The sequence below is a fragment of the Telopea speciosissima genome, chromosome 9 (assembly GCF_018873765.1).
Source record: "Telopea speciosissima isolate NSW1024214 ecotype Mountain lineage chromosome 9, Tspe_v1, whole genome shotgun sequence".
Taxonomy (NCBI): domain Eukaryota; kingdom Viridiplantae; phylum Streptophyta; class Magnoliopsida; order Proteales; family Proteaceae; genus Telopea; species Telopea speciosissima.
The window spans coordinates 4,408,131-4,430,510 of NC_057924.1; the positions used below are offsets into that span (position 1 = coordinate 4,408,131).

At 38.5% G+C, this 22,380-nt stretch overlaps 1 protein-coding gene across 3 annotated transcripts; it reads left to right on the forward strand.

Moving 5' to 3' along the window:
* Positions 1-2,274: 2,274 nt before the first annotated feature.
* Positions 2,275-21,901, forward strand: LOC122639837 (leucine--tRNA ligase, chloroplastic/mitochondrial). 3 transcript variants are annotated; one of them, XM_043832836.1, is made up of 20 exons: positions 2,275-2,662; positions 2,734-2,878; positions 2,966-3,022; positions 3,320-3,439; positions 3,520-3,624; positions 3,723-3,946; positions 4,072-4,138; positions 4,226-4,380; positions 4,574-4,838; positions 4,927-5,121; positions 5,866-5,945; positions 6,829-6,891; positions 7,035-7,116; positions 14,298-14,375; positions 14,448-14,549; positions 14,686-14,858; positions 14,988-15,165; positions 17,087-17,164; positions 18,825-18,956; positions 21,561-21,901. In XM_043832836.1, exons 1-20 carry the CDS (start codon positions 2,304-2,306, stop codon positions 21,801-21,803), a joined length of 2,901 nt encoding a protein of 966 aa, XP_043688771.1. In that variant the 5' UTR covers positions 2,275-2,303; the 3' UTR covers positions 21,804-21,901. The 3 variants fall into 3 exon arrangements, with proteins under 3 accessions (XP_043688771.1, XP_043688772.1, XP_043688773.1); XM_043832838.1 differs by having other exon boundaries at positions 2,523-2,662; positions 2,966-3,027; XM_043832837.1 differs by lacking the exon at positions 18,825-18,956.
* Positions 21,902-22,380: the final 479 nt, after the last annotated feature.

The window sequence follows — 22,380 nt, forward strand, 5'->3', positions numbered from 1 at the left end:
AGAGGCAGGCCTAAGATGACCATAGGAGAAGTTATGAGGAATGACATGCATAATCTAAGGCTTGTACCAAGGATGACCTCGAATAGAGCCTATTTGAAAGCAAGGATCCATGTGGTAGACTCCATTTAGTTGAGATTTTCCCAACTTATTGGGTGGTCTTCTTTCCTCTCTTTTTTTTCTCTTCTTCTTCTTCTTCTTGTTTTTTTTTTTTTTTTTTTTTTTTTTTTTTTTTTTGGTTTTTCCTATTTTGTTTTGTTTGGATTCATGTAGCCAATCCCATTAAGTTGGGATAGGATTGAGTTTGTTGTTGTTTTATTTTCTTTTGGATGGTTTGACATTCCATAACTTTAGATGGTAAAAATTACACGGGTTTTTTCATTGGATCCAAAGAAGTTAGTTCTCAAAATCTGGGAAGCAGTAGCTCCATAAGCTTCAATTTTTCAATTTGCCACTTTACGGAAGTTATGTCAAGATCCGTATTAAAATCCTCTGCAATACCAGCAGGGCGGCAGTGCACATTCAGCGGCACAACAGAGGCCATGTATGCCACGTGTGTCACCTGGCCTCTGCTGTGCCATCGAATGTGCACCGCTGCCCCACCGATACTGCAGAGGATCCTGGTCCTCAAGATCCTTCCACTTGTCTGCATTCAATTGTTCTCTCGTAAATACATTGATAATGTTTGGAATGCAAGAAATTGACACAATAAATGAAAAACATAAGGAGAACGTATTCGTACATAAGAGATTCTCCAATCAACTCTGTCAAAATAGGGTGCATGGGTGTTTATGTCATTTTATACAGGTATTTATACCAATCAAACTGCATTTAATGTCCATCACAAAAAAATATCGAGGAAGGAGTGTTCATCTGCAACCAGGCAGCCTTCTCATTCCCTTGATTTTATTATGAGATGTTTTTTGAGCAAACAACATTCTGGAGTGGGATTAAAATCCTCTGCAATTCCTTCAACTTGCGGTGCCTTGCAGTTCGGGGCTGGGAGCTCTACATGTGGAAGATGTTTCATCCAACAGTACGAGCTCGATTGACCCAGTTTTTTTTTCCCTTATTGAGCTCGATGCTGTATCTTCCACGTGTTGAGCTCTCAGACCCGAACTGCACGACACTGGAAGATTAAGGCACTGCAGAGGATTTTTTTTCCACAAGAGTGTACCCTACCAATGAAGTGTAGCCATGAGAGAGAGACTTATACCTTATATTATTTTGTCATGGAAACATGTTCTCCTACACCCTCTCATTAGGGGTTGTGAAATGACCAAGTGGCTCTTGTTGAATGCCTAGGTTCCCATTGGCTGGGGCGTTGATGCAGGATGTACGCAACATGACAAATTGAAACATAAAATGGTGTTATGGACCTATGGCATGCTGCACGCAATTTGGCTCTTCCCTAGCTGTGGCGGGAGTTGGACTGCAAGGATGTAAATGGATAACCAAAAATCCAAATCTGGTATGAATCTGTATCCGTTTAGGGACATACTTATTCGTTTAGAGATATCCAGAAGAAATCTGAATACTCCGATAAAACCAGTCCGTAAAAAAATCTGAATACTTAATAATAAAAAATTAAGTAAATAATGATCTTGAGGGTTTTTTAAGATTCAACAGGATCTAGAATATGAGGAAAAGAGAATTATGATCTAAGAGATAGATTGACAGTGCATTGTATCCGCTAGGGGGAGGAAGGTTCAGGTTACACAAGGCAGAGATGTAAACAGAAGGTCGAAAATCCGAATTCGATCTGCATTCGAATCCATTAAGAGGTATTCATATTCGCCCAGGGAATATCCGGATCCGATTACATCCGATTCATATCAAAGCCAAATCCGATCCGTGTCCAAGCCGAATTGGATCCATTTACACCCTTAGCTAGAGGGTCCAACCCAGCAAAACAAGGAAGGTTTTGGTCATTGAACAGGTGGGATCTAAAGTAGACCCCCTTTGGAATCACCATACCCCCCTCTTTTTGCTGGGGCTGGAGGAGAGCCGGATCCCGCTGCACGCATATGAAGTTATGAAGTAGGACACGTGGAATTTCACAAAGGGTAGTTTTGGTATATTAAAACAATCTCTCCTGCGCCCAACCCAAATCAATTTTAGCGCCACTGAGCATTATCTTCTTCGATTTTTCATTCTTGACCACTCCAGTATTCCAGTTCTAGTCTGCACGAAGCTGTTCATCTTTACGTCCTTTCTTCTCCTTTGTTTTTCGTTTGCGTTTTTTTTCTGGTTTAAACTGTTTTTTTCTTTTTTCTGATGTTGTCTGGTAGATTCAATTAAAAAAAATGCTGGCTTCCCAGATGCAGCTGCTTCTTCCATCTCCTTTTTGCAACCAAACCTATTTCTTCTCCTCCTCCTGTAGTCGGCCGTCTCTCAGGACCACAGTTACCACTTTCCCTTCTTATCGCCTTCGAGTGTCTAATAGTGTCAATAGCAGCAGCAGCAGTAGCAGAAGTTCAGTCAAGGAGGAACCCATCGAAGACGAAAAGCAGAAGCAAGATCAACCGAGAAGGGCGTACCCGTTTCACGAAATTGAACCGCATTGGCAGCGTTACTGGGAGGAGAATCACACTTTTATAACTCCTGATGAAATTGATTTCTCGAAACCCAAATTCTACATCCTCGATATGTTCCCTTATCCAAGGTAATTGATTCTCGACATGTTATTTCATTCGTTGACGAACTTACCTGATTCCATTTTCTTAATCGTTGCAGCGGGGCTGGACTGCATGTTGGTCATCCCTTAGGATATACTGCAACGGACATTCTTGCAAGATATAAACGTATGCAAGGTTTTAATGTGTTGCATCCAATGGGATGGGATGCGTTTGGATTGCCTGCAGAGCAATATGCAATCGAGGTTTGCATTTTTAATGCCTATTTCAACTATTAAGTAATATCCTGCTGCTTATACTCTATTGCAAATCGTCTGCCCTTTGTATAACAGACGGGAACCCATCCAAAAGTCACAACCATGAAGAACATTGGACGCTTCCGTTCCCAGGTCATGTAATGTCTACCTCTCTTGATACGTACTCATACATGTCTAACATATTTGGTCATTTCATTTAAATGATTCACTGAACAACCCTTCCTCCCTCTCCAAAGTCCAACCAAAAAAAAAAACCGTGGGCTCTTGGGCCGTGGATTGTTGTTTTGATAATTAAAGGTTGTGGGCAGTTGCTAATAGGACAAGGTATAACTAAGATGAATTTAGTACTTTTCACTTGTACAGTACAGATGCTGTTCTTATGGTTTGATTCCTTATATATTTTGTTGAATATAGTATCTTCTTTTGCAGCTTAAATCATTAGGTTTCTCATATGATTGGGAGCGTGAAATTTCTACAACTGAACCAGAATATTATAAATGGACACAATGGATCTTTCTCCAGCTTTTCAAGAAAGGACTGGCTTATCAGGTCTATTCTGTTTCTGAAACAAGGCTCTCCTGTCCAACTGAACCAGAATATTAAACAAGGTCTATGTTTTCTTTCTTTAGGCTGAAGTACCAGTCAACTGGTGTCCTGCTCTTGGCACTGTTTTGGCAAATGAGGAGGTGGTGAATGGAGTCAGTGAGCGTGGTGGTCACCCAGTTATAAGAAAGGTGGGGCAGTTATTCTTTGAAAATTCTTTCTCTTTCCTCTTGGGTATTTATCAATGTACGTTACATTTTTTTTTAACCTTTTGTTAATTACCAAGCAGCCAATGCGGCAATGGATGCTCAAGATTACTGCTTATGCTGATCGTCTTCTTAAAGATTTGGATGATCTTGACTGGCCTGAAAACGTGAAGGAAATGCAGCGTAACTGGATAGGGAGGTCAGAAGGGGCTGAGATCTACTTCTGTGTACTTGATAATGATGGACATGAGCAAGACATAAAGCTGACTGTTTATACAACCAGGCCGGATACTATCTTTGGGGCAACGTATGCATTATGCACTTCCTTACTAGTTGTTTGTGTACACAACAAACCTGCATATGGGAAGTCCTTGGTTATTATTAACTATGCATTAGGAGGTATATTTACAGCGCTTCAACATGTGTGTGCAGATATCTAGTTGTGGCACCTGAACATGTTCTATTGTCGTCATTGATAACTGCTGACCAAAGGAAAAGTGTATGTTCATTGGTTTTGATGTTCAAGTTCAGCCCTATGTGATTCCTTAACCTTGGAGAAATAAGAGAGGATAATCTCTAAATACAGGTCGAGGAATACAAAGAGCTTGCATCAAGAAAGAGTGATTTTGAGAGGACCGAGCTTCAGAAGGAAAAAACTGGGGTCTTTAGCGGTTCTTATGCTAGGAATCCAGCTAATGGTGAAGCAATTCCAATATGGGTGGCAGATTACGTTTTGGGAAGGTCCTAAAAACTTCTTCTTACTTTTGTTTTTCTCTTTCTTCTCCTTCCCTTTATTCTTTTCCATTTTCTTCCAAATTGTTGTATATCTCTTAAGTGTAGCCGAGTCCATCTATATGTTATATTTTAGATTCTGAAGTTCCATGGTCTGGCTACATGACACATAATGTGCTTTGTCTTGCTAATTCTGTTGCAGCTATGGTACTGGGGCAATAATGGCTGTACCCGCACATGATTCTCGAGACCATGAGTTTGCTTTGAAATATGACATTCAAGTTCGTCAAGTTGTGATCCCAGAGGATGAAAGTCAAAGTAATTCTGTGAAATCTTATTCAGGAGAAGGTCTTCTAGTTAACTCATCAAATTTGGTATCTGGTCTTAATATCAACGGCTTGCGTATCATGGAAGCAGCTTCCAAAGTTATTGATTGGGCCGAGAGTACTGGACATGGGAAAAGTAAGGTACTCTTGTCAATTTATCTGGTGCCATTAATGCTCAAGTTACCTCTTCAAGGTAGGTTGCATCTTCACAAAACTTCTCTCACCTTAGGTGAACTTCAAATTGAGAGACTGGCTTTTTGCTCGACAACGTTATTGGGGGGAGCCATTTCCTGTTATTTTCTTGAATGGTACTGGTGAAATTGTCCCACTTCCTGAAAGTGACCTGCCTATTTCCCTACCTGAGTTGGATGATTTCACTCCCACTGGAACAGGGGAACCACCACTAGCAAAAGCTGTATCTTGGGTATGTCCAAATTTAGCGCACTTCATTTATTTTTTCATTGGTTTTACCAGTCAAAGATTCTTTTAGTTTATCGTTTTCAGTGGCTGTCTCTGCCTTTTCTTCTGAAACTGCTTTATTTACGTGTGGACTTAATTAATCCGTCATTCTTGCATGTTTCACCTTGAACTTATGCAGAATTTATCATTTGGTTTGTTTAGTTTGTGGCTTTAGAATATTTTGTCCACTTTGTTTGCTTTATTCCGAATTCTGCAAATTGGCTATTAGTTTATGCAAAACAAACTGAAAATAGCAGAAGTTATATTAGAGGTTGCTTATCCTAAACAAGAGAGACATTAAACTGCAAATTTAGACAGTTGCTTCACTTTGTAACTGATCGTTTTCAAGATTGGATTTTCATCTGTGGTGAATTGTTTCTTTTAGTACAAACTCCATGTTTTTGAACCTTATCTAAAAGCATCAAACCACTTTATGTGAATTTCATGTGAACCCTAACGGGAGTTGATTTTCTTTTCACCATTAGAGTTCTAAAGTACTGTCTGCTTGTTGGCTGTTGCTTCTTTCTCCAGTAGCCTTACTGTCTGCTTATTGCTTCTTTCTTCAGTAGTTTTGGGCCCTTGTTATTTTTATTTTCCTTCTCCTAATCCTCCGAGAACTTCCTTTTCTAGTTATCTAACTATTGATCTTTTCCTTGATGATGCTAACATGCCTACTTTTTCCCCCTATAACTGTTTCTTTCATTTCCAGGTTAAAACCACAGATCCTATCTCAGGAAAACCTGCGACACGAGAAACAAACACCATGCCACAGTGGGCTGGTTCTTGCTGGTAATGGCTTTAGTTCTTTTTGTAACCATGCTCATGCTAGTAGTACTTTCTCAGTCTCTCTACTATACTAGTTCTAACTTCTAATGACATTTGTTGCACATGAATAAACCATCTCAAACTAAAGCATAACCCCCCAAAAAGGTGAAAGCAGAGATTCCCTTACTGTTTCTAACTATGAACAATCAAAACAAATGTTTTAAAAGACAGATCAGTGGCTGGATATGTCTGGGTGAGAGATTAGATGTCTCGCTGCCTGAGTCTGAATGGTCTGGACCATTATCCAATAAAAGAAAGAACCTGGATGAAATAATATAAGAGCTATAGTGGAAGCTCTTACATTTGGCCTTGTGGTATATGTTCCTGTTTCTGCGACGCAAGGGGAATAGGGGATGAGTTCAAAATTCAAATCTCCCTTCCCCCTTTTGACTGTTTTTAGCCATCTCCAAACAGTTTTAATGGTGGACACTCCATTAACTATTTACAAGATCCTGAGCCCGAAGCGGTTTTGATTTAGGACCAGACCTTCCACCCTTGGACCTTGGTGGTTGATGGTTTGAATGGCCTGGCCATCGTTTCCAAATTGGTTTGCCAATCATTCATAACTTCAGAATATTCGTTGCTTTTTTGTAGTGTCAAACCTTGGATACATCTAACAACATATTTTCCCTTTTTTTTTTCTTTTCCCCATAGTTTGATGTTTGTAATAACATTTAGACATATGGGGAATGAAAATTATCATTGTTAGGTTGGATTATTGGTCTCCCCCCCCCCCCCTCCAATTCTCTAGTGCCTCCATGTGCAACTTTACTTCTTTCGGCACACATATTTAGGGCACTGGTAAACTTGTATCAAATATAATTTGTCATTTGGTTCTTATTTTCAGGTACTATTTGAGATTTATGGACCCGAAAAATTCTGTAGCATTGGTTGATAAGAGAAAAGAAATGTAAGGCTAGCTATTTCTCACATAATTCTCTGTTGTCTCATATTGTTTTCCTTGTATCCTTTACAGTTCATTTTCTTTTTTGCTATTTATTTGACAAACAGCTTGTGGAATTCTTTGCTGTTTCTAAAACCTCTCATATACAGGTATTGGGGCCCTGTTGACGTTTATGTTGGTGGTGCGGAACATTCTGTCCTTCATTTACTTTATGCTAGATTCTGGCACAAGGTTTGTCATGCAAAGTTGATTTGCATTGAATCTGGGATATAATGCTATGTTTGGAGATCAAAATAAATAAGGAGAGATAAGTATATTTGTGATTGCAAACTTTTCATGGAATGGTTGTGATGTCTCATATAAACCCAACAGAAAAAAAAAGGTGTTTCTGAGTGGAAAAGGGAAGTGTAGAACTTCTCCATCCATAGCCAGTACATAGTGGACAGAGAATTGTAACAGCCATTATATATGCTGCACATTCAATAATTAGGTACATGTTATTGCTTTAACACATGCATATGATCATAATATATTGTTCTATAAAAACAAATATTATAATGACATGCAAATACCATCTTTACAATGTGTATTTAAGTGATTTTTTTTTATCAAAATTTATATATTAGATGTGTATTGCTTTGAATGTGCAAACAAAGCAAGGAGGAGTGATATGGTTCTGATTGAAGGAGTTAAAAGAGCTAGGGGCAGGCCTAAAATGACCATTAGAGAAGTGGTGAGGAAGGACATGCATAGTCTAGGTCTTGTACCAAGTATGACTTTGGATATAGCCTATTGGAGGGCAAGGATCCATGTAGCAGACCCCATGTAGCTGAGATTCTCCTGACGTGTTGGGCTGTGCCTCTTTCCTCTTACTATCTTTCATCTTTCTTTTTTCTATTTATTTTCCATCTTTCATTTGTCATTTTCCATTTTTCATTTATCCCTCTTTACACATCTTTTCTTTCCCTTTTTTGGTTAGAGCTCAGTTTTCCCTACTTTATTCTGTTTGGATCCATGTAGCCGACCCCATTAAGTTGGGATAAGGCTGAGTTTGTTGTTGTTGTTGTTGCTTTGTATGTGCAAACAAGTCAAGGGGGTATTTGTTGATGTATACATTGACACTGCCCTTCCCCAACAGTTCAAGTTTTTAGGTGAAACAGTAGCGAACATGGTATCAGAGCAGGGAGGTCAAGTGTTCGACTCCTGGTAACTGTTAAGTGCAAAAAGTGGGTAAGGGCCGACACTTCTTCTCCTTCGGTGCCGCGTGAGCTCCACATGCAAGGACCATGGGATCTAGACCTGCACGTGCAGGGGAGTGTTGATGTATTCATTGACGTTGACCTTCCCTAACAGTTCGAGCTTTTAGGTGAAACGGTAAGGAAGAGTATTGAACCCTAGATGTTTTTGTTTTTTTTTTCTACGTGAATTCTCTTGTATTTTTGCTGATTGGAGCATATCAATACAACAACACAACAAATACAGTCTTATCCCAACTTAATGGGGTTGGCTGCATGGAGATCCAAAACAAACAAGAAAAAGGAAAACTATTTAACCAAAAAAGGAGGGGGGGTAATGAGGAGATGACAAAAGGGAAATGACAACTGAAAGATGTAAACTAAAAGAAAAAGGAAGAAAGAAAGAAAGAGAGATGAAAGTAGGAGGAAAGAGGTACAACCCAGCAAGTCAGGAGAATCTCAGTTAAATGGGGTTTGCTACATGGATCCTTGCCCTCCAATAGGCTCTATCCGAGGTCATACTTGGTACCAGACCTAGACTATCCATGTTCTTCCTGACAACTTCTCCTATAGTCATTTTAGGCCTGCCCCTAGCTCTTTTAACTCCTTCAATCGGGATCATATCACTCTTCCTTACTGGGGCGTCCCTAGGCCTTTGTTGAACATGACTATACCATCTCAAACGACTATTTCGGAGCTAGTCATTGATTTGGGCAACTCCCAAGTCAGCTCTAATCCTCTCGTTTCTTATTTTATCCTTCCTAGTTTTACCACACACCCATCTTAACATCGTCATCTCTGCTACCCATAGCTTCTGAATAGGACACTTCTTAACTGCCCAACATTCTGCCCCATACATCTTAGCCAATCTAACAACAGTCCTATAGAACTTTCTTTTAAGCTTTAAAGGAATACGGAGGTCACACAGCACTCCGGACACACCTCTCCACTTCAACCATCCCACTTTAATTCTTTGTGAAACATCATCCTCGATGTCACCTTCCTTATTTATGATTGACCCCAAATATCTAAAATAGTCACTTTGCGGGATTTCTCTTTCTCCAAATTCGCACCATGTCAGTATCCATTATAGTCTGACTAAAATTACATGTCATAAACGTCTTCGTTCTGCTAATCTTAAAGCCTCTTGTTTCCAAGGTTGATCTCCATAGCTCTAACTTAGTGTTTATCCCTGCTTTTGTCTCATCCACCAGAACAATATCATCTACGAAGAGCATACACCATGGACCGCGTCCTGAATGCGATTAGGTCATCCATGATAAGCACAAATAGATACGGGCTTAAGGCTGATCCCTGATGTAACCCAATCGTAATTCGGAATTCCTTGCCTTGACCTCCCACAGATCTCACACTAGTCACCACTCCCTCATACATATCTTTAATTACATTCACATATTTACTCGACACCCCTCTCTTCACTAGAACATGCCGGATTAGATATCTAGGGACTCGGTCATAGGCTTTTTCCCGTTTAGTAAAGACCATATGGAGATCTTTCTTGCTATCCCGATATCTTTCCATGAGCCTCCTCAATAAGTAGATAGCTTCTGTTGTGGATCTACTTGGCATAAAGTCAAATTGGTTCACCGAGATATTAGTCTCTCTTCTTAAACGGGCTTCAATAACTTTCTCCCAAAGCTTCATGGTATGGCTCATTAGCTTTATGCTTCTATAGTTATTGTAGCTTTAGATATCATCTTATTTTTTGTAGATCAGGACTACAATGCTTTGCCTCCATTCATCAAGCATCTTCCTTGCGTTTATAATCCTGTTAAACAAAGTGGTAAGCCAATATACCCCACAATCTCCTAGGGTTTTCAATACTTCTGTTGGAAGCTCATCTAGGCCTGGTATCTTGCCAGCTTTCATCTTTGTTAAGGCATCTTTAACTTCCGCCACACTAACCTTTCGTACAAACCTATGGTTTGTGGTGTCCTGTTGAGCAATGTAGCCTCCTATTTCCTTTCACCAACCCTGTAACCGCCATGCACACCTTCATATCCTCTACGATCATCCCTAACATGTCCGTTCAGGTCACCTTCAATAATAATCGATTCATCCTGGCCAAAATCCTGCTTTAAATCATCTATTTGTTCCCAAAATAGCCGCTTACTACTTTCATCCAATCCTATTTGGGGTGCATAGGCGCAAACAATATTGACAACCTCTTTCTCCAAAACTAGTTGATGGACATAATCCTATCTCCTAGTCTTTTGACCTCTACTACATCCTTCTTTAGGTCTTTGTCCACAATTATGCCCACTCTGGTTCTATTACTATGGTCCCCCGAATACCAAAGTTTGAAGTCATCCAACACCTTAGCTTTGCTACCCTTTCATCTAGTCTCTTGGATACATGCGATATTTACCCTTCGTCTCCTCATAACATCTACCAACTCCAGGCTCTTACCCGTTAAGGATCCAATCTTCCAGGATGCTAATTTAATCTTACGCTTCTGGGCTGAAAAATTTCCTCTCACTTGCCCTTAACTACTTGCCACCGCGTTCGGGCATCGGCACAATGCGTCGCTTACGGGGGATGCCCTAGTAAAAGGAGGGTGGAAAGACATGAGAACAAGATAAAAGAAATCAAAACACCAAAGGATCCATGCAAAAAGTGATTGGCCGAATATATTAAAACATTTGACCATGTTGTCTGTCCCTGCTGTCAATGTTTTCACTGGAAAAGCAATGTTTCTGGATTTTGGGATGGTCATCTGTTAAAGCTGGAAACTACTTCAGTTGTTGTACTGTTTTAGCAACATATGCATTTTCTGCTGTAATCCTTTCACTTTGGTTTGAGATAAGGTTCAAGAGGGTCGAAACTGAAATATTTCGGGTTTCAATCAAAATTCAACCAAAACTCTGCATGTCGGCTGGTCATTTTGTTTAGCCATTTTGGTGGTCAAATGACCCTATTTTGGGCCAAAATTTTGAAGGAAACCCTAATTAAGCATCTTTAAATATATTGAAATCTTTAGGTTGTAAAGACACACCCAAAATGGTAGTTTTGTTTCATACCTCAGGTTGGTAGTGTACATTGTACCCTCTTGTATACTTTCTCAAATATAGCCTATTCGGCATATAATTTAGTTATGAAAACCATAAAATTCAATGGAAACAACTGAAATATGCATTAGGAATGAGGATAAACCATTTAAAATATTACACAATGTCAAATTGTTACAAGTATAAGTAAAAGTGTCCGACCAAATTTAAAACACCCCTACGAACCGTTCCTCCAACCCTATCTCAGTACCACCAAGGTTCCAGGTTTCAGTCGAAACCTATACATTTTTTTCTTCAAGTTTCAATGGTTGGATTCAAGGGCCAAATGGCCAAATTAGGGCTGAAACTTCTAGGATACTCTATTTTAGGCCCTCTAAACATAATGGAACCCTTAGGTTATGACACCTAAAAATGGAAGTTTGATTTCAGACCCTAGGTTGTTAGTATACGCTGTAATGCTGTATACGTTCTCTAATATGGCCTATTCCACACAATGTTTAGTACTAAGAAACATAATTCAAGTAAAATAACTTAAATATACATTAGGAATGAATAGAGATTGTAAACCATGTCATAAATCATGGATCATGCATGGTTTGTTACAAAGAGTCAAATATAGCGGAGTCTGTTTTTTTTTTAGGTCTATCCTATCTAACTGCCCAGTGGGACTTTAGCTACAGCTACAAGAGATTTTGTAACCACAGCTACAAGGGGGAGTGGGGAGGGAGGGTGCCTTAGGGCACAAATGTGAAACAGGAGAATTGATCATGTGACTTCCTGGGGGATGCACTCTACTGGCAAGCCACCGACTAACTTACCAAGCCGTTTGTTCACAAATATAGCGGAGTCAACAATACAACAAGAAGTCACCTCTATATCCATCCTGGAGTCCTAGACTCCTAGTACCAAGATTTCGCTTCCACTGCGTTTCTCTACTAGCTGACTAGCCAAGTAGTCAAGTACTTTTTCCAATCTTGTACAGCAGTGATTTGGCCAAGGAAGTACCAAAACTGGGTTTTCCAAGCTTCTGAGTCTAAACTAGACTAAATGAACGAAATAGGTCGATATTTTGATTCATTTCGTTTGAAATGGGGTATTTAAACTTGAGACAAAGTAATGTTTAGGTCGAAATTTCAGAAAAACGGAACTTTGGACTGAAACTCTCCCAAAATCTCGAAATTTCAGTCGAAACTTGTTCATTTCTCAGTATAGCATTGCGTTTCATTTCGACCCTCTTAAGAAACTGAAATATTTCAGTAGGTTTTGCTAAATTTCGCTGAAACCTTGTACCATGAGTACCACATAGAGTTCTGAGAAGGCTCGAAACCTTTGGGGAAAAATGGCATACCTCTAAGTTTGAATCTTGCACAGATCTTGCTCAAATGCGACAAATCGTCATTGTAGATGCGTAGTAGAAGTTCTCAACTCCACTAAGAAATGTAGGTGATTTGGAAAAAAATACCAAATTTGGGTTTTTTTTTTTGGGATTTCCCCCCCTCTTACAGGCAAAACACTCGAGACTAACGAAACAGTGCTTTGATATGCATTGTTTTGTATCGTTTTGATACCAAAACGATACCGAAACCGAAATTATGCATACCTAGTGATTCGACCTGTGTTTCGTTTTGACATTCTTTTTTTGTCTAAACTGAAAACCTTCACAAAATCTCGAGCGTTTCAACCGAAAGTTCGCAATATAGTCACAAATCAAGGCAGAGTAGAGCAATAATTTTGGGAAAAAAGAAGAAAAGTGGTCAGTTCTGTCTCTACAAGTGTACTCTCAAGTCCTTGAGGGGAATTGACAAGCTCTAACGGGTCATCAATATCCTTGCTTACATTTTGGAACAAACGTGATAAGTCGGTTGTCTTGAACATTGTAGGTCGAACAACCTTCCTGGATATCACCTTTTTGTCTTGAAAATGTTCCTGTTTCTTATTTTGTAGGTTCAGTCAAGCATAATAGCTTACTTGACATGGTTATTTGTTTTTACAACCTAGTCTCTTCTTGACAAACTTGTTTAGGAGTAGCTTTTCTTTTTTCTGATAGATAACCAAAGATTTTACCAAGAGAAAAGACAGAAAAGGTTTAATACAGATTTAACAACACTTGCAACCATAGTAAGCAATAGGCAGAACAATGAAATAAAGATTACGCAGAAATAAGGCTACAGGTTTAATACAGATTTAGTCCTCTCTACAGGATATCACATTTTTGTCTTGAACATGTTAATTTTTCTTATTTTGTAGATTCAGTCAAGCATAATAGCTTACTTGCCATGGCTATTTCTTTTTATAACCTAGTCTTTTCTTGATAAACTTGTTTAGGAGTAGCTTTTCTTTTTTCTGATAGATATTGGGGTTTTACCTCTGATACCCTAAGTAAAAGGCTGAAGGGAGATGATTCGATTAGGAATTCTCAATGTCTTTCGCGAAGCGACCCACAACTGCACAGCTCTCCTTTATGTTAGGGGGGCACTCAAATGGAACTTTGATCGGATGCGGGTATCCAATCCCGCCGCTTAGATGTCAAGCGGATTCCTGGGCCTTGACGAAGAGTCGGCCACCTTTTACGTTAGTTGAGCAAAAGGCCCGGGGCATAGCAGGATGAACCAATGTGAATGAGTGTAAAGCTTCATTGGCTGAACACGATTGGTGCTGACCACACTAGGTGAACCAAAGATTCAAGAGAAAAGACAAAAGGTTTAATACAGATTTAGCAACACATGCAACCATAGTAAGCAATATTCAGAACAATGAAATAAAGATTCCCCAGAAATAAGGCTACAGGTTTACACCCAACTACAAGTCCTCTCTTGTATCATCCCCTCTAGCCAATTTATCAGCTACTGACTTGGCAGGTAGAAGCCTTCAAGAGAGAAAAGTTCCTGTCGCCGCATAACAACCCAGCTTTCCTCAAGGACATGTATGTCCATGTGCTTAGGAGTAACAGTTATGGGCATCTGTTGCTTTCATGTGATGATTCTCTTTTTCTTTATAATTGAGTTGTCTTTTTTCATCTTCAAACTGGAAATATTTTTTAAGTCAAGTGTTAGATTCCTCTTATTTATGTATTATTCTGTATTGATCATTCAATCTTGGTATATTATTCTGCAAAATTTTGAAGTTTCATTGGACTTCTTCATTTCAGGTGCTCTATGACATTGGTGTTGTGTCCACCAAAGAACCCTTCCAGTGTCTCATTAACCAAGGGATAATACTTGGAGAAGTAAGCTGAATTTCTTGCCCATATAAAGTGATGCCATCCATCATTATAAATTTCTAATGGCTTAAGTAACAGGTTGAGTATAGGACATGCAGAGATTCAGAAGGGAAATTGGTATCGGCAGATTCTGCTGATGTGCTGGGTGAGCAGCATCAGGAACGAGTACCTGAGGAAAAGGTTTGTTCTCTTACTTGCAGAGTCGCAGAATACATATTGATCCATTCAACAGCTAGTAGTAGTTTTTGTGGATAACAACTCCAGGCAGCAAAGTTGTTATCAATATGCTTACGAATCATTTTTTTGCCCTCTTTAGGTCATGAAGTCTGGTGATTTCTTTGTTCTGAAGGATGATCCAAGCATTCGGTTAATTGCACGGGCACATAAAATGAGTAAAAGCAGGGGAAATGTCATTAATCCTGATGATGTTGTTTCTGAATATGGTGCAGATTCTCTTCGTTTATATGAAATGTTTATGGGACCATTTAGGTAAAACTTATGGCTCTGCTGATTGTTTGGTCCTTTTGGCTTCAGTAGGCAGAGATTCAATAGATAATAACTCCAATGGCAGCTCTTTTCTCTTTTATCCATTCCTCATCATTACCATTGCCTTTGTAGGGACTCAAAAACGTGGAGTACCAGTTGTATTGAAGGTGTCCATCGATTTCTGGGGAGGGTTTGGAGGTTAATTGTTGGTGCACCTTTACCTAATGGGTCATTCAAGGATGGAACAGTGGCTACCAATGATGAACCTTCTCTGGAACAACTCCGGTGTCTTCATAAATGCATTGAGAAGGTTGTCCTTAACTCTGTGTTCTGTTATTTATTTCTATATATTTTTTGGTGTGTCTTGTGTGTAAAGTTCATGTATCAGACTATCAGCTTCGTTATTTTGCTTTTAGGAGTTTTTCAGTTTTAGATGTAAATTGCTCTCTAAGTGGGCATATGTTTTTTTTTTTTTTGGGGATGAATATAAGTGGGCATAGGTTAGTTATATTATTTTTGTTTTTTATCAAACAGAGGACAATATGTTAGTATTGCGAAGGGGAATGATGGATCCATAGCTGTTGCCTATATAGGAGCAGGAATAAACAGAAAGGTTAACAGAATAATTAAAGAAAGGGAAGCAGTTTTCTGTCCGGGAGTGTGGCCTACGCCTGCACTCCCATGTGTCTATATCTCTCCTCCTTAAAACAAGGGGGCAGAGGTGTCTTTTCACATGGGGAGGAGAGAGATAGACTCATGGGAGTGCTGGTGTAGGCCACACTCCCAGACACAGATCTTTTTCCCTTAAAGAAAATAGAAACCAAGAGGCCCTCCTCAAAACAAGGCTAGTTCGGTTCAACTTCAACTTCCCTTTGTTTAATTCCACCTTCTGTGGTTGAAGAATTTACCCACAATGTGTGGAAGAGTACTTCTTGCAAGCATACTACCTACCTACATATAAATATATAATATATGCATTGTTGTATATATATTTTTGAAGGTGAGCCACCTTGCTAAAAGGATTTGTGAATTGTGATATACAAATAATAACGACGACAACAACAATTACTACTACTACTAAAAGGGGGTGGAAAAAAACTAACTGGTTCTAAGATCAAACCTTTTATTGTGGTTCCCAATATTCTCTTTGCATTGATTTCCTTCACAACGCTTTCCAGGTACGTTGCTGACGTGTATTCAATTATGGAATGCTTTCCTAGTTGAATACATTAGAGACAAATAATTGAGTTTTTTTTTCCTATGCTTCATCTCTTCATGAGGATGGACGAGGCAAAGTGATGCAGAACAGATTTTTGGTTTGCAAGGGTACTTTTGGTATTTTGAGCTTGATAATTTTATTTGGTTCGGTTCGAATCTAGTCAATCTTAATATTTTCTTGGATCAGTTTTGGATTTTTTTCTTTCCTCCTATTCAATTGTTTATGTGAGTTTGTTGCATTTTGGTTATCAATTGGCTATCCTCCATCTTAAATTAATAAAAAAAATGGAGATTTTGTTGGCAAGTACCACCAGCGTAATGATATTTGCTTGCTGTAAATGATGGTCATTGAGTTGGAAAAAGTGACTGCCAACCTCTAGAAGTATGCCTATGGTAAGAGGAATCTATTTTGTGGAATATATCATTGCAGTAAGTTCCTAAGACTGCCATTGCCATAGTACTTCTGTGGGCAAGAACAATATGTTGTGGGATAAATTTGGGTATAATTAAGTGTGGATGTTGAAAATTAATAAATATATTCTTTTGTATATTATTCATGTAAATTATTGATTTTTAATTACATATACTCCAAAAAAAAATTGAAAATGCAGCCAAAACATGAAAAAATACAGAATAGTATAGCAATGTTTATGAATAATATGTGTTTTCTGTATCTTTGAAAAATATGCCATTGGGTAAGTATTTTGAATAGTTCAGTCCATAAAAGTGTATTATGCAAATTTACTGTCATTCATGCTTAACTGCAAGTGAGACTCATTCCCTTCCTAAATCATACTGCAGTGAATCTTTCCAAAATAATAATAGGTCTTCTACTCTAGTTTGGGCAAAGAAAGAAACTCTATTGTAATGTGGATTTTTTAAATTATGTTTTTTTTTTGGTTGTAAAAATACTTCATTTTGATTTGAAATCTCATCTTTTTCTTATTCTCTTTACTTTTCTCTGTTTTGAACATGGCTTTTATCTCACTGAATTGACATCATTTGATCTGCAGGTGACAGAGGAAATCGAAGGTACTAGATTCAACACTGGGATTTCTGCAATGATGGAGTTCATTAATGCAGCATATAAGGTCTGCCTCAAAACCATTGGGGTTTGACTCCCCCCCTGATGTGGGTTATACTGCTTGCTACCTAAGTTACATCCCACTGATTGTATGGGTAGCGAAACCTATGCATTTACCTGCAATAATCCAACTATCTAAATTAACGCAGATTCTAAATGAGCAAATGGTAACTGTTTTCACTTTTCAAATTCCACGTCATACTTATTAATAATATAGTGTTATGTCTGTGTGTAGTTGGCATAAGGTTTAGTTTGTTGTTGTTGTTGTTGTTATGTCTGTGTGTAGTACCTTTGCGGTATAATTAAGAGGTCTAATAATATGGAATTTATTAGTGATCACTGTGTGTGTGACAAAGAGGTGGCATGCATGGACCTTCTTTTGATGTTCAATTTTTTTTGGGGGCGATTATTAGAGAATTTTCTACCCCCCCCCCCCCAAAAAAAAAAAAAGATTATTAGAATTTGCAGTTTTTAAGTGGGGAGAATTCTTACGACCATGGTACCACTTGGTTAAATAAAAAAACAATGTAAATCCTTTCATTGGATAGTCATACAATGTCATTATGATGTATGTAGTAATTTGTTTATTTATTTTTGAAGTTTGGTATCTCCTCTTACATTAAGAACTATAACATGCCAAATTGCACTAATATCTGATATCTACCTTGATAGATGCGTTCTACATCCAGCTAGGATAATAACATTCCTTGACATTTCATTAAAAAAAAAAAATTCCTTGACAGACTAAAATATGTGATTACATTAAGAACATTCCTTGACTGTTTGGTATCTCCTCTTACATTAAGAACTATACATGCCAAATTGCACTAATATCTGATATCTACCTTGATAGATACATTCTACATCCAGCTAGGATAATAACATTCCTTGACATTTCATTAAAAAAAAAAAAAAATCCTTGACAGACTAAAATATGTGATCAACTTCCCATTTACCTGTATTTTCAGTTTTTAACCCAAGTTGTCATCCATTATCCCTTACTGTCTGGATTGGTTTACCAAAGATGCATAACTGCCCATTTACCTGTATTTTCAGTTTTTAACCCAAGTTGTCATCCATTATCCATTATCCCTTACTGGCTGGATTGTTTTACCAAAGATGCATATTGGATTTCTTGTCAGTGAAATGTGAATGATGACATGCGAGACCATTCTTGACACTTGAAATTGTACTGTTAGTGGTGTTTATTCCTTCTCAATTCTCATATCTGGCGATGCCAAGGAATAAACCTTTTGTACATTTTAGTGAAAGATGAATTTGATTAGCCACATCTGTTAAGGTAATAAGGTATTAGTAAATATTTAGGAAATTGTCTATTTAAGTGGGATCCTTGGAATTATTTGGCTTCTACTTCATCAACAATGACTACTCTAAAGCAGTCTCAACCCCTCACACCCCTACCTTCTTGTATGTCTGTTCAATGCCTAATTTCCTAGATAGAATTTCTTGGCCATTGTCATCTTTTGCTTCAGTACCATGTAAAGTTCTTTCTTCCACCCTCTTATATAATTTTCTTAACTTATTTTCTCTGTTATCAAGAATGGCTTAAATTGGATTTTTTTTAAAAAAAAAAAAAAAAAAATTATCTTCATCTTGTTTTACTGTCTCAAACATTTTAACCAGGCTTTTCCATTTCATGTTTTTAGTGGGATAAGCAACCAAGGTCAGTTATCGAAATGTTCATTTTGTTGCTTTCACCGTATGCACCTCATATGGCTGAAGAGCTCTGGTTTCGCCTTGGACATTCAAATTCGTTGGCCTATGAGCGTTTCCCTAAGGTATGATTCTACTTGATCTTGTGTATGGATGATCCATTAGGAGTTCTTTGTTCTATTGGTATCGCTATTTTGACTAGCATGTTTTTACAATAGTTTCTGTATCTCCATAATTATAATTTTATTCTACAAATTATTGGCACTTTGTTTTTATTCTCGAAGATGAGCTAAAGAAATGCAAATTTGTTCTTTTCATTTGAGAAGAAAACTGAAGTTGGAAAGGAAACAGAGTATTATCACTGAAGTAGAATTAATGTAGTTCTAGATTGGTGGGAGACCAATTAGAAACCAATAACCAGGATCTGCTATGGACTAGGGAAATTGGAAATATGTGAAATTAGGGTTAGGGTTTGATGGGACCTAGGGTTTGACCGTAGGGTTAGGGTAAGTTGATGTAGGGGAGTCTTCCAGTGAAGGTCCTAAGATGTTTTGATGAGGTTAGGTATGTAAACTTGAATGGACAATAGATTAGGTTTAGGGTTTCTAGGTTTTGAGAAAGTGGAAGGAGAGGGAATCTAGGGTAAGGGTGGTCACCTAGGGCTGATACTAGGATCGAGTTTCCCTTATGATGAGAGGGAAAGTTCGAACCAAGAAAGGTAGGATTTTGATGACTGGTTTGGTCTGAGTGGAGTTTAGGTTATGGGGGTGATGTTCAGAGACGGAGGGGGTGCTCGGTTTTGGTTCGGAGGATTAGAAGAAGGGTTTTGGGGTTGGGATGATGCACTTACATGTATGAATTTATTCTTGAACAAAACAACAACAACCATAACCTTCTCCCAACTAAATGGGGTCAGCTACATGGATCCGATAGAGGCTATGATAGTAATAGAAATAAGAGAAGTGTGTCAAAAAAAAATAGAAATAAGAGAAGTAAAAGGAAAGTAAGAAGAGTAAAAGGAAGTAAAAAAGACTAAGTAAAAGAAGAAATCCAAGCAATAGTCAAAGCAGCATCCCAGGAACATTCCTCTACAGGGGATCGGCTATACGGGTTTTTGTCCTCCTCACCATTCTATTTGCTGTAGGATCAAGTCGTACCACATGCATATCCTTTCTTACCACTTCTCCAATAGTCAATTTAAGCCTACCTCTACCTCTTTTAGCTCCATCAAACTGAATCTGGTCACTCTTCCTTACCGGTGCATCCATAGGTCTCCATTGTACATGTACCACCTCAAGCGGCTCTCATGGAGCTTCTCTTGGATTGGTGCAACTCCCAATTCGGTTCTAATACAATCATTGCTTACTCTATCTCTCCTGGTCTTGCCACACATCCTTCTCAACATCCTCATCTCTACTACGCTCATCTTATCTATATTACTCTTCTTAACTGCCCAACATTTCGCCCCATAAGTCATGGGCAGTCTTATTACTGTCTTGTAGAATTTCCCCTTAAGCTTAACAGGCATGCGTTTGTCACATAACACTCCTGAAGTACCTCTCCACTTCAGCAACTGATTGTGAGTCTTCAAGAGATCGGCTAGGGCAGAATTGAAGCTGGAATGACACTTGAATGGAGATCGATGGAAAGGGGTATGGGAAGGCTATCTCAGCCTGGGTATCTCACCCTCACAGCCTATCTCAGGACTTTGTTGCTGAAAGCAAAATTTTTATTCATAAAATCGTGGGGAGCTCAATTGGAGCTCTTACATATTTATAGCCTTATGGCTGAAAAGAAAACAGACTCAAACTATGATTCAAAACAGAACTTGGACTTCTAACTAGGATTCAAACTTGCACTAGGAATCCTAATTAAAATTACAACTCAATAAAGGACTAATTAAAATCCTAACTTCAGTCCATGATTTAATGCTGCTGTAGAGAATCCCTACTCCTACCCATACCTACTCTACTGCTGGTGTAGGGAAGAATCCCTACACCTACAGCTAGTTTTGGACAGCCAAGTTACATCAAGAATCAAATTAATTCGTTTGAGGAATTAATTGCCTTTTGTATACTATGGCCTCTTGCTGGTCTTGGAGTCTATGGAGATTTGCATTGGAACCATAGATATTGCCTCAATTCTTCATTCTATTTATATCTGAAGAAGAGAAATTAAAGCGGCTTTCAAATTGAAGAAGAGCAAAGATGAATGATATTAATTGAAGACGAATAAACTTCGAACCTTTGATTCTAGTATAGGTTTTGGCTTTACAGAGAAGATGAAGAAGATGAACTCATGAACCTAGTGTTTGTAGGAGATGAACTTAGGGGTTTGCAGGTCATGAGAGTAGAAAATCGAGATATGGAAATTCATTATTATTATTATTATTTCGACTCTCGAAGGGGAAAAAGGAGATAATCCATCCATTGGGCACCCATTAGCCCACATGACCTACCCAACTCATCATCAGATTTGTCGATGGTTTGTGTGGGTCGAATTTTTCCACCACTAAAGGAAACCCCAAGTTGTGCTAATATTTTTTGTTATTTCTTTTGCATTGCTTAATGGACAGTCATGGATATTCTTTAAAATTGGTTCTTGGGATTTTTCATTAGTATGTAAGTTTTCCACATGTACAATCTGGTCTTGGTTATGTGTTTAACAACTATATGGATTACTAATTATCTTTCTTTAATCTCTTCTCATGATAATATGCTGAACAACAGGCCAATCCTGAGTACTTGAAAGACTCAAAGGTGGTCCTACCAGTTCAGATCAATGGCAAGACAAGGGGCACAATACAGGTTGAAGAGGAATGTTCGGAAGAGGATGCTTTCAAGATAGCATCATTGGATGTGAAGCTCTCCAAGTACTTGATCGGAAAGACGATCAAAAAGAGAATATATGTTCCAGGCAAAATTCTGAATGTTATATTGGACCGGCAAAATGTTGAGGTAGGCCGCCGATAGTTTGTATTCTTTTGGTTTGGGGGTCAGTGTTTTATATTCTTCTCAATTGTTGTGATTTGAACTATTGATTGATATATTAGTTGGTAGCAAAAAAGGAATTTTTTTTTTTCTGGTATATTAACCAAATTGGCTCTGATGGTCCACAAAAATGAATAATAAAACCAGAATCGTAAAAACATCTTAACCATACTTTCTGTACAGAACCAGCCCGAGCTCGATCGACTGGAATTGGGGCGGTTCTGATCCAATCTTTAAATCCCTGGTTGGCCAGCTACCAACTACAATAAAATCTACCACTACTGGGTAGTGGGGATGCAGAGAATCTACAACTAATGAGAGCGGAGGGGGTGCCTTAATATGGCACAAATATGCAATCAAGAGAGTTGATCCCTTGACTTCCTTGGGGCAATGCACTCAATTGGCATGCCATCGATCAACTAACCAAGTGGTTGTTTGCACGGAATTGGCATGAATCGGTGTGAAAGGCCTTAAAATTGATAGATTTAAAGAATATGTTAACAATTCTGGTGTTTTAATCTAGGAATCAGCCATCTTGGTGGCCGCTGATTCTGATCTG

Excerpts from the sequence above, each read along its gene's own strand:
- LOC122639837 (XM_043832836.1), top strand. The coding sequence starts at position 2,304 with ATGCTGGCTTCCCAGATGCAGCTGCTTCTTCCATCTCCTTTTTGCAAC. Across the intron at positions 5,946-6,828 it reads CAGTGGGCTGGTTCTTGCTG|GTACTATTTGAGATTTATGG; the intron begins GTAATGGCTTTA and ends TCTTATTTTCAG. Across the intron at positions 17,165-18,824 it reads TCATTAATGCAGCATATAAG|TGGGATAAGCAACCAAGGTC; the intron begins GTCTGCCTCAAA and ends TCATGTTTTTAG.